The 16,366-nt window shown below is 47.8% G+C and overlaps 1 protein-coding gene across 7 annotated transcripts in view; it reads left to right on the top strand.

Annotated features, from left to right (window-relative positions):
* Nucleotides 1-16,366, top strand: part of LOC143487827 (NACHT, LRR and PYD domains-containing protein 12-like) — a 91,379-nt gene that overhangs the window by 66,104 nt on the left and 8,909 nt on the right. For 4 of the 7 annotated variants that reach the window (XM_076987046.1, XM_076987044.1, XM_076987048.1 and 1 more), the window contains one exon: nucleotides 8,628-8,804. The exons of 2 other annotated variants lie outside the window; for them this stretch is intronic. In XM_076987046.1, coding sequence (XP_076843161.1) covers nucleotides 8,628-8,804 — 177 coding nt within the window. Of the gene's footprint in view, nucleotides 1-7,876; nucleotides 7,971-8,627; nucleotides 8,805-16,366 lie in introns of those variants that run through there. One more of the 7 variants, XR_013124388.1, reaches the window with a different exon arrangement.

Genomic DNA, 16,366 nt, shown 5'->3' on the forward strand with positions numbered 1-16,366 from the left:
CTTGCAGGAACTGCTGACACACTCCAGCCACATGAGGTCTAGCATTGTCCTGCATTAGGAGGAACCCAGGGCCAACCGCACCAGCATATGGTCTCACAAGGGGTCTGAGGATCTTATCTCGGTACCTAATGGCAGTCAGGCTACCTCTGGTGAGCACATGGAGGGCTGTGCGGCCCTCCAAAGAAATGTCATCCCACACCGTTACTGACCCACTGCCAAACCGGTCATGCTGAAGGATGTTGCAGGCAGCAAATCGCTCTCCACGGCGTTTCCAGACTCTGTCACATGTGCTCAGTGTGAACTGTTTTCATCTGTGAAGAGCACAAGGCACCAGTGGTGAATTTGCCAATCCTGGTGTTCTCTGGCAAATGCCAAGTGTCCGGCACGGTGTTGGGCTGTGAGCACAACCCCCATCTGTGGACGTCGGGCCCTCATACCATCCTCATGGAGTCAGTTTCTAACCGTTTGTGCAGACACGTGCACATTTGTGGCCTGCTGGAGGTCATTTTGCAGGGCTCTGGCAGTGCTCCTCCTGTTCCTTCTAGCACCTCCAGCCTCTGGACACTACGCTGACAGACACAGCAAACCTTCTTGCCACAGCTCGCATTGATGTGCCATCCTGGATGAGCTGCACTACCTGAGCCACTCGTGTGGGTTGTAGAGTCCGTCTCATGCTACCACGAGTGTGAAAGGACCACCAACATTCAAAAGTGACCAAAACATCAGCCAGAAAGCATAGGTACTGAGAAGTGGTCCGTGGTCCCCACCTGCAGAACCACTCCTTTATAGGGGGGGTCTTGCTAATTGCATCTCATTTCTACCTGTTGTCTATTCCATTTGCACAACAGCAGGTGAAATTGATTCACAATCAGTGTTGCTTCCTAACTGAACAGGTTGGTTTCACAGAAGTGTGGTTGACTTGGAGTTATATTGTGTTGTTTAAGTGTTCCCTTTATTTTTTTGAGCAGTGTATATATATATATATTAAGGTGAGCAGGGGGCTGAGGTGAGAGAGTCAGTGTGGGGGAGCAGGATTGAGGTCGTTGGAGAGTTGATGGTCATTCAAGAGAGGGGATGTTCTCACCTTGTAATTGGTCATTTCTTGGAGGCCTTTCCAAACTGAGGATGAGTCTTTGGCAGCAAACTGGTTTTTCAGCCTTGCTGAATAATCATTCTTTGCTGCTTTAACACCTTTCTCCAGCTTGTATTTGGCCTCTCAAAAGAGAGTTCTGTCCCCACTTCTAAATGCAGCCTACTTCTCCTTATGAAGTTGTTTGAGTTTAGCTGAGAACCATGGTTTGTTGTTGCTGAATTTCACCCGTGTTGAGGTTGAGATGCAGCTGTCTTCGCAGAAACTGATGTATGACGTTACAGTTTCTGTGTATTTGTCTAAGCTCCCTGTTGCCTCTTCAAAGACAGACCAGTCTGTAGCTTCTCTACATCGTCACTGGTCCACTTTTTCACTGGTCCACTTTTTTTAAGTGTTTGCCTATATGTAGGTATGAGGTGGAGAAGTGCGTGGTCGGAATGACCGAGAGCTGCGCGTCACAGCACGGTAGGCATTTTTAATAGTGGTATAACAGTGTCTGCTCTGCAGAGTCCGGGCACGGGTCTGTTTTTTGAGACCTGTACCCACCCATACCCGCAGAGTACAGCACCCACCCACCCGCGAACCCGTGGCTATTTCAAAGTTAAATCCGTACCCGCCCGGACCCGTTAATATTCTACCCGTTACCCACCCGTGCCCGTGAAAAATCACACAAATTGAAAGTATTCCTATAGAGCACTTTATTTATCAATGCGCCTCTGAAAAAATGTCAGTACAACACAAAATAAAATCTAAGGTTGCTGTGCAGGAACAGTATTCCTATATAAAAGTAGCAACTAACACAATGGAAAATGAGAGGGAACAAATTCCAGTATAACAACTAAAAATCGTATAGGTTCACAGTGGTAGTAGTTGCCTATCTGCTGTGGCAGGAGCAGCACACTAAGTTCTCTCTCCTCATTTTTCTTTGTTCTAGCACAGCCACCCATTTAGCTTTGTAACCACCAAGCAAGCTACAATAAATGCCCAGTACTGCGTTATAACCAGCCTCTGCTCATGTTTCTGCTGGAAAAGAACCGAAGTTTGGGTATTACCCCAGAACGGGTGAAGAGTAAAGTTCAGCCCGCTCTGGCCAATGGAGCTACAGTATAAGTAAGCTCCCCTGAGCTTCGCGACCACGATCGTGAGGCTGTAATCAGGCAAAATGTAACACTATGTTCATTACGTAGCAAATAAAAGCCTACTAAAAATCACCACTTATTCACGAGCTACCCACCCGTATTTAACTTACCCGCCCGCATACCCACCCGTATTTAACTTACCCGCCTGCATACCCACCCGTAAAATTGCGGTATGTGTAAAACCCACCCGTTACAGCATCTATTTGCCCGTACCCGTGGGTACCCGCGGGTACCCGACCCGGTGCAGGACTCTACCGCTCTGTGCAACTGGAAGCCGGGAAGGTGCAGCGCGCTGTCTGGGCACAGTTCAGAGGTCCAGGTCTCCGTGAAACAGAGAGCAGATGCATTGGAAAAGTCCTTGTTGGTTTGATTAATGAGAAGCAGTTCGTCCAGTTTGTTGTGCAGGGATCGTAGATTAGAGGAATAATGATGGTAACGGTGTGCGAAAACCCCGATGTTTTAAACGCATGAGCGCTCCGGCTCTCCTGCCTCTCCGTCTCTTCCTAGCCAAACTGAGCAAGACCAGTGCTCCCGAAGTCAAGATTTCCAAAAAATCAGAAGGTTTTCCAATAAACTCTGGAATTAGAGTTGGTGGTCTCTGATGGACAATAACTGCTCTCTACTCCAACTGACTATGTTTGACGTGCAATACCAAACAAAAAACAAGAAAAACAAGAACAAAATGTACTGAGCTCTCACCGAGGCTGCCATCTGCGGTGCCATCTTGCCATCTTTCCACAGGGTCGAATTTATCTCCATATTTGAAAATAGGTGTTACAAGTCCTTGATTCCAGATATTAGGGAAGTGACCTACACTCAGAATCATGTTGAATAGTTTGAGGATGGCCAGATGTGTAGTATTTGTATGTTAGGTGAGTTTTGTACAGATATATTGCAGTAATTGTTTAATTTCACCCATCTGTGTAGACGTGTGTGGAGTCTGAAGGGCCTCTGTGTAGCTGCACTGGTTCTGTGGGATGTTGTCCTGGATCACGGGCTGCTCGGGGTGTGGCTGTGTTCACAGGGGCTGCTCGGGGTGTGGCCGTGTTCACAGGGGCTGCTCGGGGTCTGGCCGTGTTCACAGGGGCTGCTCGGGATGTGGCCGTGTTCACAGGGGCTGATCGAGGTGTGGCCGTGTTCACAGGGGCTGCTCGGGGTCTGGCCGTGTTCACAGGGGCTGATTGGGGTGTGGCTGTGTTCACAGGGGCTGCTCGGGTTGTGGCTGTGTTCACAGGGGCTGCAGTGTGTTCACGCTGTGCAAGTCTGGCTTGGGGTGGGTGATGGGCTGGTCTGGATAGATGGGCCCCTAGTGCTGGTCTGGGTGGATGAGCCCCTAGTGCTGGTCTGGGTGGATGGGCCCCTAGTGCTGGTCTGGGTGGATGGGCCCCTAGTGCTGGTCTGGGTGGATGGGCCCCTAGTGCTGGTCTGGGTGGTTGGGCCCCTAGTGCTGGTCTGGGTGGTTGGGCCCCTAGTGCTGGTCTGGGTGGATGAGCCCCTAGTGCTGGTCTGGGTGGATGGGCCTCTAGTGCTGGTCTGGGTGGATGGGCCCCTAGTGCTGGTCTGGGTGGATGGGCCCCTAGTGCTGGTCTGGGTGGATGGGCCCCTAGTGCTGGTCTGGGTGGTTGGGCCCCTAGTGCTGGTCTGGGTGGTTGGGCCCCTAGTGCTGGTCTGGGTGGTTGGGCCTCTAGTGCTGGTCTGGGTGGATGGGCCTCTAGTGCTGGTCTGGGTGGATGGGCCCCCTAGTGCTGGTCTGGGTGGATGGGCCCCCTAGTGCTGGTCTGGGTGGATGGGCCCCTAGTGCTGGTCTGGGTGGATGGGTCTCTAGTGCTGGTCTGGGTGGATGGGCCTCTAGTGCTGGTCTGGGTGGATGGGCCCCTAGTGCTGGTCTGGGTGGATGGGCCTCTAGTGCTGGTCTGGGTGGATGGGCCCCTAGTGCTGGTCTGGGTGGATGGGCCTCTAGTGCTGGTCTGGGTGGATGGGCCCCTAGTGCTGGTCTGGGTGGATGGGCCCCTAGTGCTGGTCTGGGTGGATGGGCCCCTAGTGCTGGTCTGGGTGGATGGGCCCCTAGTGCTGGTCTGGGTGTATGGGCCCCTAGTGCTGGTCTGGGTGGTGTCACCTGGTGGTTTGGTGCGGTTGGTGGTCCACGGTGTGCAGGCTGAGGTGTGCTGTGTAGTCCTAGCAGGTGTTGGGCTTTGTGGAAGTGCTTGCTGTTGGTTGGGCTGATGGCTGCATGTCTGTGTCCATGTTGCTGTAGTCTGTCCCTATGTTGTTGTGTGGTGTAAGGTCTCCTGCCAAGTGCAACATCTTTAAGTGTCCTGGTGAAAATCCCCACTGTGTTTGTTTATGTGCACGTGGTGATAAAGGTGGTAAGGGGTGATGGTGGCGTGGTGAGCAAGGTGCACATTGGGCATGAGGGCACATCCTCTAGAGATGTTGGGCATGAGGGCACATCCTCTAGAGATGTTGGGCATGAGGGCACATCCTCTAGAGATGTTGGGCATGAGGGCACATCCTCTAGAGATGTCTGCATTGACCCTCTGGACGGTTGCAGGGTGGAAGTCCTTACGTGGCAGGACTGTGGAGACAATAATTTTGGCAGTGGGAAATGATTCTGCTGCTCTTTCTGCCACTCTGCATATGAGTCCTCCTACTCTCTCCTGCTACTCTCTCCTCCTACTCTCTCCTCCTACTCTCTCCTCCTACTCTCTTCTCCTACTCTCTCCTCCTACTCTCTCCTCCTACTCTCTCCTCCTACTCTCTCCTGCTACTCTCTCCTCCTACTCTCTCCTGCTACTCTCTCCTCCTACTCTCTCTCTCTCTCTCTCTCCCTCACACATGTGAACACAGCCATATTAGTCCTCCTACTCTCTCCTGCTACTCTCTCCTGCTACTCTCTCCTCCTACTCTCTCCTCCTACTCTCTCCTGCTCTGTCCTGAGGTCATTGGTGCCTGTGTGTATAATGATGTATTTGGGAGTGCCACGCTTGAGGTCAGATAGTATTCTGTGGGCATCTTTTATTTTAGGGCACCATATTTTTGATGTTGAGTGCAGATTTTGAGTGCAGCTAAGATGTGAGGTACTGGGAGAGGGCTGAGGGCCGGTGTGGGGGGTAAGATGTGAGGTACTGGGTGAGGGCTGAGGGCCGGTGTGGGGGGTAAGATGTGAGGTACTGGGTGAGGGCTGAGGGCCGGTGTGGGGGGTAAGGTGTGAGGTACTGGGTGAGGGCTGAGGGCCGGTGTGGGGGGTAAGGTGTGAGGTACTGGGTGAGGGCTGAGGGCCGGTGTGGGGGGTAAGGTGTGAGGTACTGGGTGAGGGCTGAGGGCCGGTGTGGGGGGTAAGATGTGAGGTACTGGGTGAGGGCTGAGGGCCGGTGTGGGGGGTAAGCTGTGTCTCTGTCTGAGTTTGTAGATTTGTTGTTGTGGTGTTTTCCCTGTGTAGCTCTTTTTTGAGGTTTATTGTCTCTTTTTAATTCTTGTTTTATTAGCACCAGTTCTTTTTTGTGGTGGTTTTAATGTTTGTGAGATCATTTTGTAGAGCTTCTTTCTCCTGTATTAGGTTTTCAATGTCTCCCTTCAGCTCCTGTACAGACACCTTTATCTGGTTTCTTATCAGGCTGAGCTGGTCCTTGAGGAAGCTTATATCTTTGCTGTTGGTGGTGTGGGTGTGGACGTGCTCCTTCAGCTCCACTAGCTCCACCAGCTCCACCTCCATCAGGGAGAGGCTGATCCTCCTCTAAGGTAGAGGAGAGGCGTGGACTCAGGGGAGGGGCAGCGTTGTCTGAAGCGGAGTTGTCCTGTGTGATGATAGTGGGGTTGTGAGGGGGTTTGGATCTCTCCCTGTGTGATGACAGTGAGGTTGTGGGGGAGGTTTGGATCTCTCCCTGTGTGATGATAGTGGGGTTGTGGGGGGGTTTGGATCTCTCCCTGTGTGATGACAGTGGGGTTGTGGGGGAGGTTTGGATCTCTCCCTGTGTGATGACAGTGGGGTTGTGAGGGGGGTTTGGATCTCTCCCGGTAGATTGTTGTTGTTCATGAGTAGGTGCTGATAGGGCTGTCGCGGTGAAAGAATTTCCCCTGCGGTTATTTATGGTGGCTCAACACCGCGATATGCGGTATGACGCGATATGCGTCATTTGTCGTCTAAAATCTTAATTTTAGAGCTATATAATTGTTTTATTGTTTTTATTGTAAATGGGTTCTTATTGTTTTTAAATTGCAAAGAAGACAGTTTTAAGAGCAGTTAAATATGTGTTTATTGTCAAATAGAGAACACAGAAGTCAAATGAGATGCAGTAAGAACACCATGCTCTTTCGCTTTCTTAAAAGTGTAGGGTAAATATTTTAAACGAGATTTTAAACACAAAAAGAGAATTTAATAAATAAATCAATAAAACGAAATCTTTCCTTAACCAGAAGAATAACGTCTCAGCTTAAACCTGAGTTGTCACGTCCCTGTTGCGCGCTAAGAAAACCAACATATTCACCTTATGTGGTTTCAGTGAGGAGCGGAAAGGGCTAACAATATTCCCGGCAGTACTAAAAACTCGCTCGGATGGTGTGCTTGTTGCACAAATGCACATGTACTTGCGGGCGAGTTTGGAGAGCAGAGGAAATCTAGCCTCATTGACGCGCCACCAGGCGAGTGGATCTGCGTGGATTTGACTTGAACCCGAAATGCTCCCAAACCGGCGAAGTCGCGTTTTGTTTTTTGACCAGAGCATCTGCCGTAGTTTCCATCTTTGAAAAAAGGAGACGGATTGTTGATCAGCCGCACCAGATGATAACAGGGGGTTGATGGGAAAATGACTAACTCTTGCACAGGCACTTTGCCCTCGCATGGGAAAAAACACAAATATTGCGGTTGTTGCGGTTAATTCCCGTACGTTGCGATTTTCTCGTCAATAGCGCGGTATTGCTATACTGCGGTTATCGCGACAGCCCTAGGTGCTGAATCATGGGTTTCTGCACTTTCACCTTCAACTAGAGTTGTGAGTTTGGAGAATGCCCCCTCAAATCTCATCAGTGCTTCCTCACTGCCCTGCACCATTACTGTACCGTTCTGGTACAGGTTCACTGTCAGAAGCCGATTTTCCGAGATTTTTTCTATGTCCTCAAATATGTAGATTTGTGGGTCTTTACAGATCCCTCGTTTTGTGATGTAAGTAAAGTGCGCACATATAGCGAAATGCCAGGCTGCACTGCGCTCAGTGTAGAACAGCAGGTTAGTGGTGGTGCTTTTCCCTTTAATTACACTACAGTCTCTAAACAGAGTCTCGGGGTTTTCTCTCTGAGTTTTCTATTTGTGCTGCTGTCTGCTGCTCTCAGATATCCTCTCTCCCTCACGTAACGCTGGGTGAGAGGGGGTTGAGAGCTAGAGCACGCACGGGGCCTCCCCATCACCGCCGACCATGTCCCCAGTGGAGGGGAGCACGCGAAGCGTTGTCTGAGGGTGGTCGAGAACTAGTTACCACTGAGGGCCACGAGACACGTGCTGCGGCAGGGACACCGAAGTAGGAAAACCCCAGGGCTGTGAGACCCAGACTCACGCACAGAGACAGGGAGGAGGCGCACCACACGGCGCTACCCGTTAATGATCCTTCCGCAGGTTCACTTACGGAAACCTTGTTACGACTTTTACTTCCTCTAGATGATCAAGTTTGATCGACTTCTCGGCGCTCCTCCAAGGCCCACAAGGAGTCCCGGCAGGGCCGATCCGAGGACTTCACTAAACCATCCGATCGGTAGTAGCGACGGGTGGTGTGTACAAAGAGCAGGGACTTAATCAACATGAGCTTATGACCCGCGCTTACTGGGAATTCCTCGTTTATGGGGAACAATTGCAATCCCCAGTCCCAATCACGATTGGGTTTCAGCGGATTACCCGCGCCTCTCGGCGTAGGGTAGGCACATGCTGAGCCAACCATTGTGGCGCACGTGCAGCCCCGGATATTTCAGGGCATCACAGACCAATATTCTCTCTCTCTCTCTCTCTCACACACACACACAGTCAATATCCTCTCTCTCTCTCTCTCTCTCTCTCTCTCTCTCTCTCTCTCACACACACACACACACACACACAGTCAATTTCCTTTCTCCCTCTGTCTGTCTCTCTCTCTCTCTCTCTCTCTCACACACACACACAGTCAATATCCTCTCTCTCTTTCTCTCTCTCTCTCACACACACACACACACACACACACACACACACAAAGTCAGTATCCCCCTTTTTCCTCTGAGACACATATTATTACTGTATTTATTAGATTCACATACAATTCACATACAAACACTTTCTTGCTTGTTCTCAGTCAGTCTGTCTGTCTGTCTGTCTCACAGTGTCTGTGTTCACGTGTGTGTTGATGTGTAAGTGTGAGGAGTTTTTCTCCTTCTCTCTACAGTCTGTCTGACTGCAGTATTAGAGAGGAAGGCTGTGTTGCTCTGTGTTCAGCTCTGAGGTCAAACCCCTCATCACACCTGAGAGAGCTGAAACTGAACTACAATAAACCAGGAGACTCAGGAGTGAAGCAGCTTTCTGCTCTACTGGAGGATCCACACTGTACACTGGAGAAACTAAAGTGAGTTACTGACTTACTGACTCTTTATACACATAGTCAATATCCTCTCTGTCTCTCTTTCATACACTCATACAGTCATTATCCTCTCTCTCTCTCTCACACACACACACACACACAGTCACTATCCCCCTTTTTCCTCTGAGACAAACTATTACTGTATTTGTTAGTTTCAAATGCAAACACTTACTTGCTTGTTCTCTCTACAAACACACAGTGTTGTATAAAGTATTAGAGACCTATACATCAAAAAACTGACTTGAGTAGAATTTGAAGTGTTCTTTAAAAACTTTACTTAAGTGGAAGTACCGAAATATTCAGCAATTTTTGTACTTAAGTATTACAAGTAGTTTATTCAAAAATTTATTACTCAAGTACTGAAAGTAAAAAGTACAAGTATTGTGTTTTGAATTAATTAAAGAAAGCTGTCAAAGTTTGATTATCAATAGTTTTTATATATCACTTACAAATCAAAGATGTCAAAGACCACAAATACAAGTGTTCTGTATGTACAAACAAGTAGTAACTTAAAAAACTGGGCTTAACACTTCGTACACAAAAAACATGTCCCGCTACATCATAGGTTTGACGCAGAAGTACAAGTTCCCCTTAATTTAGCTGAGAAAACAAGGTGTATTTGGGACGTAAAATCCGTCCGTCGGATTCTAAGGGTGAGCCTACTGCCCTGCGTTTACCCTCAATAAATGCCCTTAACCTATACAAACACTACACTATAAAAATGGGCACATGATTAGACAGCATGAAGAGACACGGCTTACTGTTGTTAAAAACACAATTTGGCGTGACATCGCCTTTATGATTGCCAGCTAATGTTAAGTGAATACTGCAGCACGTCATGAACATAATTAGGTTAGTTAGCTAAGATATCTAACCTAACTAGCGCTTACTGACAGCTAAAGCTGGTGTGTCTTCTGCGCGTTATTTTTACAAATTAACATTGATGTGTTTCTTCAAGTTCGAAGGTGAATTTTTGAAGGCCAATATTCGAACGTGTGGACTCGAGTCACATGACTTGGACTCGAGTCACTAAACTGATGTCTTGTGACTTGACTCGACATCACTGAAGACTTGCGACTTGACTTAGACTTTACCTTTACTGACTTGGAATCGGACTTGAGCTTTAAGACTTGAAAAGACTTGAAATCCTTATTTTAACATAATAAATAAGTAATATAGAATCACATAACTGGATCATTTTGTATTAAATGGTGCTGTAAAATGTGAACCGCTCAGCTCAGTTTATCCGTAATCTAGCTACAAGTTCTGCAGCCGATCGGGGGAGGGGGGGGCAGCAGCGTTGAATTTGTGACGACGACAATTGCGACGACATCTCACTCAAGCGAACCGAAACACTCAAACGCCTAATGTTAGTTAGTCTGACTAACCACTAATCAACTATACCACTAATCAACTGCATCAATGGTGTTAAATATTGAAATTACATCTGGTGACTGGACTAGTGTTGTGTTGCCTGCTTAATCTAATGAAACCACGTCCAGACTCCGTGACCGATAACTCAACTCTCTTTATTCTCTTCGCACTCTCATAACTCTTCCACCCGTTCTACATTCTGCTTAGTTAACAATGACATTCATTGCCCCCTAGAGTTCAGTAAATCTTACTACATACTTTGCTTAGTAACACAGTTTGGAATATGTATTCAAACATTACATCTCCCTCTTAAACAAAATAGGTGCTGTCTTATGCACAACTTGAAGCATACTGAATATACTGAAAAAGTGTTACACCAGTAGTGAATTGCATATCTGAACATTACTAACAGTTAGTTGCTAACATTGATACTCTCAGTATCATATATGTACATATATAAGTATATTTATTATTCAATTTTCTACCTATTTATTTACTATTATAAATCAAGGATCTGCCTTGGTTTAATAATGCGACCAGATCTTGTTCTAAGTTCAGCACTGTCCAGTTCATATTCGTGGGTGTTTTGGGGTTTCTGTTCTGTTGGTGCTTCTCCGGCAATGGTCGATGTGTTCCTGTCGATCTCGGGTTGCTGCATGGTGGGTGTAGGTGTTTTGCCGTGTGCCGGAAGAAGGTGTCTGCTTAAAACGTATGGGTGCTCCAGATGGCAGCATGGATAGAGGTCTAGCAGCCTTGTTGTAGTGTCGCTTTTGGCGGCGCTGGCATTCCTCTCTTCTTGTTCGGAGAGTGCTTGGAGGGGTTGTCTGAGGTTGCAGCTGTTTTGTTGTCGTGGGCAAGACGGAACGCAGCCTGCGGCTCATGAGGATTTGTGCTGGTGATTTCAGTCCATCTATGGGAGTGTTTCTGTATTCTAGTAGGCCAAGGTAGGGATCTTTTCCATCCTCCTTGGCTTTTGTGAAGATTCGCTAAACTGTCTGAACAGTCACACAGTGTGTGTGACTTGTGTATTTGTCTGTATTTTGTGTAATTTGTGTGTTAACGGGCCGCCCAATGGAGGATGGGTTCCCTTTTGAGTCTTCCCAAGGTTTCTTCCTATTCCCCACCATCATAGGGAGTTTTTCCTTGCCACTGTCGCCTTTGGCTTGCTCATTAGGGTTCTGGACCCATAGTATTGTTAACCTTTTAAATCCTGTAAAGCGCTTTGTGACAACATGTGTTGTGAAAAGCGCTATACAAATAAACTTTGATTGATTGATTGATTGAATTACAGCAGCTGTAGTGATGTTCTGAAGTCGCTGAACTTCAAAATACCTGCTCAGGTAGTCACATATGATGATGTAGTTTTCAGAGTTCCAAGTAAACAAATCTGTTGCTACAGTCTGCCGTGGGTTCTCAGGGATGGTATGGGAGATCATTGGTTCCTTCTGGTTAGAGCTACGGTATTTTTGACATATGTCACACTTCATTACCGTTTCTTCAATCTGTTGGCTCATACCTGGACAGAACATAATGTCTCTAGCCCGGTGTTTACTCTTTTCTATTCCCAAATGTCCTGTGTGTATGCGTTGCAACATGCAAGGTTATTTTCCCATTATTTGGTCCCAGTGTTATTTCTGCATATGCACTGTCCTCGCCTTCCTCTTCGGCTGCTGTAACAGTGTCTATGAACAGCCCAGGGGCGATGTCTTCTTGGGCCTCTCTTATAGAGTGTACCTCTTTGCGTTCTTTTCTGTATTGGTTCTGCATAATTTTGCAAAATGGTTATATTTTTTGCACTTTAAACACATTTTTCCTTTTGCTGGACATTCTTTCATTTGGCTATGTATGCCTCCACACGCACCACATCGTTCGTTGGACGATTTCTGGCTTTCGTTAGGTTTGCCAGGTCGTTTAGTAGAGCTAGGCCTATAATGTTTTCGGTGTATTGAATCCACCTCGTGGCTGTCATTCGCCATGACCTTTAGCTGAAGCTGGGCTAGTTCATGAGAACGGCCAATGTCGATCGCTTTGTCTAATGTTAGCTCAGGCCCTTGGCTCAGTAGCTTTTCTCTTACTCTAGGAGAGTTTGTGGCAAAAACGATACGATCTCGGACCATTTCATCACTATTGGCGTAATTACAGTCTTTGACGAGTAGTCTTAGCTCTGTGACAAATTTGTCAAATGTGTTGCTTATGTCCTGTCCTTTATCTCCGATCCACAACAGTAGAAAGCTGCACTTCTGTTCCTCTGTTTTTTCCTTTAGCAGGCCAGAGAACTTTAGCTCAGCATGCTGCTTAAAACGGCGCCATGCGTCCGGCAGGTTAGATGCTTGCCAGTCCATCTGTGGGGTCGGAACACCGAAAGCTTCCATTTTCTCCTTCTTTCTTTTTTTTCGTTTTGTGAGTTTGCAAATCACTCTGACACTGTAATGGTAAAACAGTTTTAGGGTTTGTCCTGTAACCCCTTGCCTCCAATCTCCAGATAGATTGTCTTTACCACTCAGGAGAGGGCAGTGTTATTGTCGGACTCGCAGCTGGCCTCCAATAAATCCAAAGAGAATCGACTTCTGATTGATGCTGATATTTATTGCAAGCAAATGTTTAAACAACGAAAAAAGGAAAAAACCAAAGTAACAAATGAAAACAGCAATAGTAGCATGAAGTCTTTGCGTATCCCCAAGTAAGCGCAGTTGCTCTGGTTAGCAGGCCCCAATGGCTGCAGGCCTCACAACAAGCGAACTGGAGTGCCAACTGAACCAGCTGAGGTCAACAATGGTATTGCTGGTCTGCCCCTCTCCGGCTCTGCATCTCAGTCGCCAATTTATAGGAACGGCTCACCTATAGAGGGCGCACACTCAGAACAAACCATTAAAGCTGCAAATATGACACGGCTCCTACACACCAGCCCCTTAAATGATCATAGATCAATTATTTTAACATGGACAAGAGGAGCCACAAAAATTATGTCAGTAAGCAGTCGGTATAAACTCCTACATGAATTGCATGATGTGCAAGTGGTACTTCCCTTTTAGTGTAACCAGGAGATAATGATCATTCTTCTGCCTCAAGAAGTCGACACAACTTGGTAACGGGTCTTTCGAGGAATGATGTTTTGGTCTTTAGCTTAACGGACCGAATTAGCCCTTTGCCATCAGGCTTGGTCTCCAAAACTCTTCCTAATGGCCAGGAACCCCGAGGAGCAGTGGGGTCCACTACTAGGACAACGTCTCCAACATTTAGGTTCTTCTTAACCGTTCTCCATTTCTGCCTTTCTTGCAGTAAGACAAGATATTCTTTGGTCCATCTGTGCCAGAACAGGTCAGCCATATACTGGACCTGTTTCCAGCGACGTCTGGCATAGAGGTCGGACTTCGAGAAAGTCCCAGGAGGTAGAATCGGCATAGACTTAAGTAGGAGAATATGATTAGGGGTCAATGGTTCCAGATCATGTGGGTCTGAGGACACCGTAGAGAGGGGGCGGCTGTTAAGGATTGCCTCTACCTCGCAAAGCATGGTCTGGAAACCTTCATCATCAATAGATTGCTGACGGAGTGTAGAGTTCAGCACTTGCCGAACAGAGCGAATGAGCCTTTCCCAAACGCCGCCGTGATGGGATGCAGCTGGTGGATTGAAGCTCCATTCGATCCCATCAGGAAGTAGGGACTCTCGGATCCTTTCCTCGTTTAATGACATCAGGGCCCGTTTTAGCTCCGCATGAGCTGCCACCAAGTTCGTCCCATTGTCGGACCTGATGTGCTTCACCTGGCCTCTCCTACACACAAATCTCCTCAGCGCATGAATACATGAGTCAGTATCCAACGAGTAAGCAACTTCCAGATGTATTGCTCTGCTAGACATACAGGTAAAAAGAACTCCATACCTTTTTACAGTGCTTCTTCCCCGCCTTACTTCAATAGGGCCAAAGTAATCCATTCCCACATTAGTAAAGGGAGGGAGATCAGGCAGGATCCTCTCCAGAGGCAAGTCCGCCATCTTTTGTTCACAAGCTCTGCCCTTCAGCCTTCGACATGTGACGCATCTCGAAAGTACCTTTCTTGCAACAGAGTTGCCCTGTAAAATCCAATATCTTTCCCGCAGCTTTGAGAGCATGTGGTTTCTCCCACTATGACCGCTGCGCTCATGAATGTGTTTTAACAGGAGAATTGAAATGTGGGACTCTTTGGGCAGAATACAAGGGTGCTTGGTTTCCACAGGCATTGCAGATTTATGCAGTCGGCCACCTACTCTCAAAATGCCGTCGTCCAGCACGGGATCCAGTCGGCAGAGATTGCTGTTCCTATACAGCCTACATGGGTTAGAACCCAGTGATGCAACTTCTGTGGGAAATGCCTGTCGTTGGACGTAGGCAACGACAGCCCGTTCTGCTTCCACAATGTCATTCGCTGTAAAGAGCTGACCACCGGTAGAACTCCTGAAGTCCTTAGACTTGATACCCATCTTTCCCCTTTTAGAACAAGCACCATGCGATGAGGTGAATCCTTTTCCTCCTTTCAACCTCATGGTCAAAACTCTTTTTAGTCTGAGATACCATGCCACTGCTTTTAGTAGTCTCATCCAATCGGAGAAGTACAGAATAAGCCGGTCTGTGGGTGTTTCAGCTTTCACCACAGCGGCAAACGCGATGGCGTTCTTCTTTGTCTCTGGATCTTCTCGAGACACAGAGCCCAAGGCTCCAATTGTTGGCCAACTGTCCTCAGACTTCCAAAGGAATTCAGGGGCATAAAGCCACCTCCTCTGTTCAAAGAACCTTCTTGCGTTTAGTCCTCTGGAACAGTCATCAGCAGGATTGTCGTTGCTGCTCACGTATCTCCATTGAGACGGATTTGTATTGTCTCGGATCAGCGAGACTCTATTTGCAACATAAGTCTTAAACCCTGCTGAGTCATTTGCGATGTATTTCAACACTGTTTGGCTGTCAGTCCAGAAAATCGAGGGCTTTAAGTGGAGGTGCAGTTCTCTCCTAAGCAACCTGTCTACCTTCACCAGCAGTGCTGCAGCGGCCAGCTCCAGTCTAGGAACAGTGATGGTCTTTAGTGGAAGGACTCTAGACTTTCCAAGGACAAAGGCGACATGCACCACGTCCTGTTCATTCACTTGTCTTAAATAGCTGACAGAGCCATAGCCACTCTCACTGGCGTCAGCAAAGTGGTGCAGTTCGACACACCTAGTCACTCCATAGCCCTGGGGTTTCAGACAGCGTGGCACACTGAAGTTCTTGATCCTCTCCAGGCTACCGGTCCATGCCATCCACCGGTCAAGCACAGGCTGCGGTAATGGCTCATCCCATCCAATGCCTCTACCGCAGAGCTCCTGTAACAACTGCTTGGCTGGAAGAATTAGAGGGGCAAGAAACCCAAGAGGATCAAAAATGGAGCTGACAACGGATAACATACCTCTGCGGGTGTGCGGCTTTTGGCCTAAGGTGATGTTGAAACGGAACCTGTCAGAGTCCACACACCACTGCAGCCCCAGTGCTCTTTCCACAGGCAAATGGTCTTTGTCCAGGTCCAATGACTTAGTTCCCTTGGCTCGGTGTTCTACGGGAATGGATGCAAGAACAGCCCTGCTATTGCTGACCCACTGAGTAAGCTGAAACCCACCTCTACTGCACAATGCAGTAAGATCCTGTACCAGCTGAATGGCCTCCGATTCTTTGGCCACAGACTTGACACAATCGTCCACATAAAAGTTACTCCGAAGGGTCTCTGTCACCTGAGGGGGAAAACAGCTCTCATTGTCAGCAGCGGTTTTTTGCAGAGCAAAGCTTGCAATACTTGGGGAAGACACAGCACCAAATATGTGTACAAGCATACGGTGTTCCCTTGGGTTCTGACTGGTGTCACCTTGTGGCCACCAGAGGAATCGCAAATAGTTCACATCAGACTTTGCCACCCTAACCTGATGGAACATTGACTTGACATCAGCCATGATTCCAATAGGCTCTTTGCGGAATCTCATGATGACTCCGATGAGGGAGTTGGTCAAGTCCGGACCCTGGAGTAGTGCCGCATTAAGAGAAACACCGTGAAAAGAAGAAGCGCAATCAAACACCACTCTGAGCTTTTTCTTTTTAGGATGGTAAACACCATGGTGTGGTAAATACCATACTTTTCCTGGTGATGTTACCAATTCCTCCTCTGGAACTTCCTCAG

This window comes from Brachyhypopomus gauderio, unplaced genomic scaffold (genome assembly GCF_052324685.1).
Source record: "Brachyhypopomus gauderio isolate BG-103 unplaced genomic scaffold, BGAUD_0.2 sc50, whole genome shotgun sequence".
Lineage (NCBI taxonomy): Eukaryota > Metazoa > Chordata > Actinopteri > Gymnotiformes > Hypopomidae > Brachyhypopomus > Brachyhypopomus gauderio.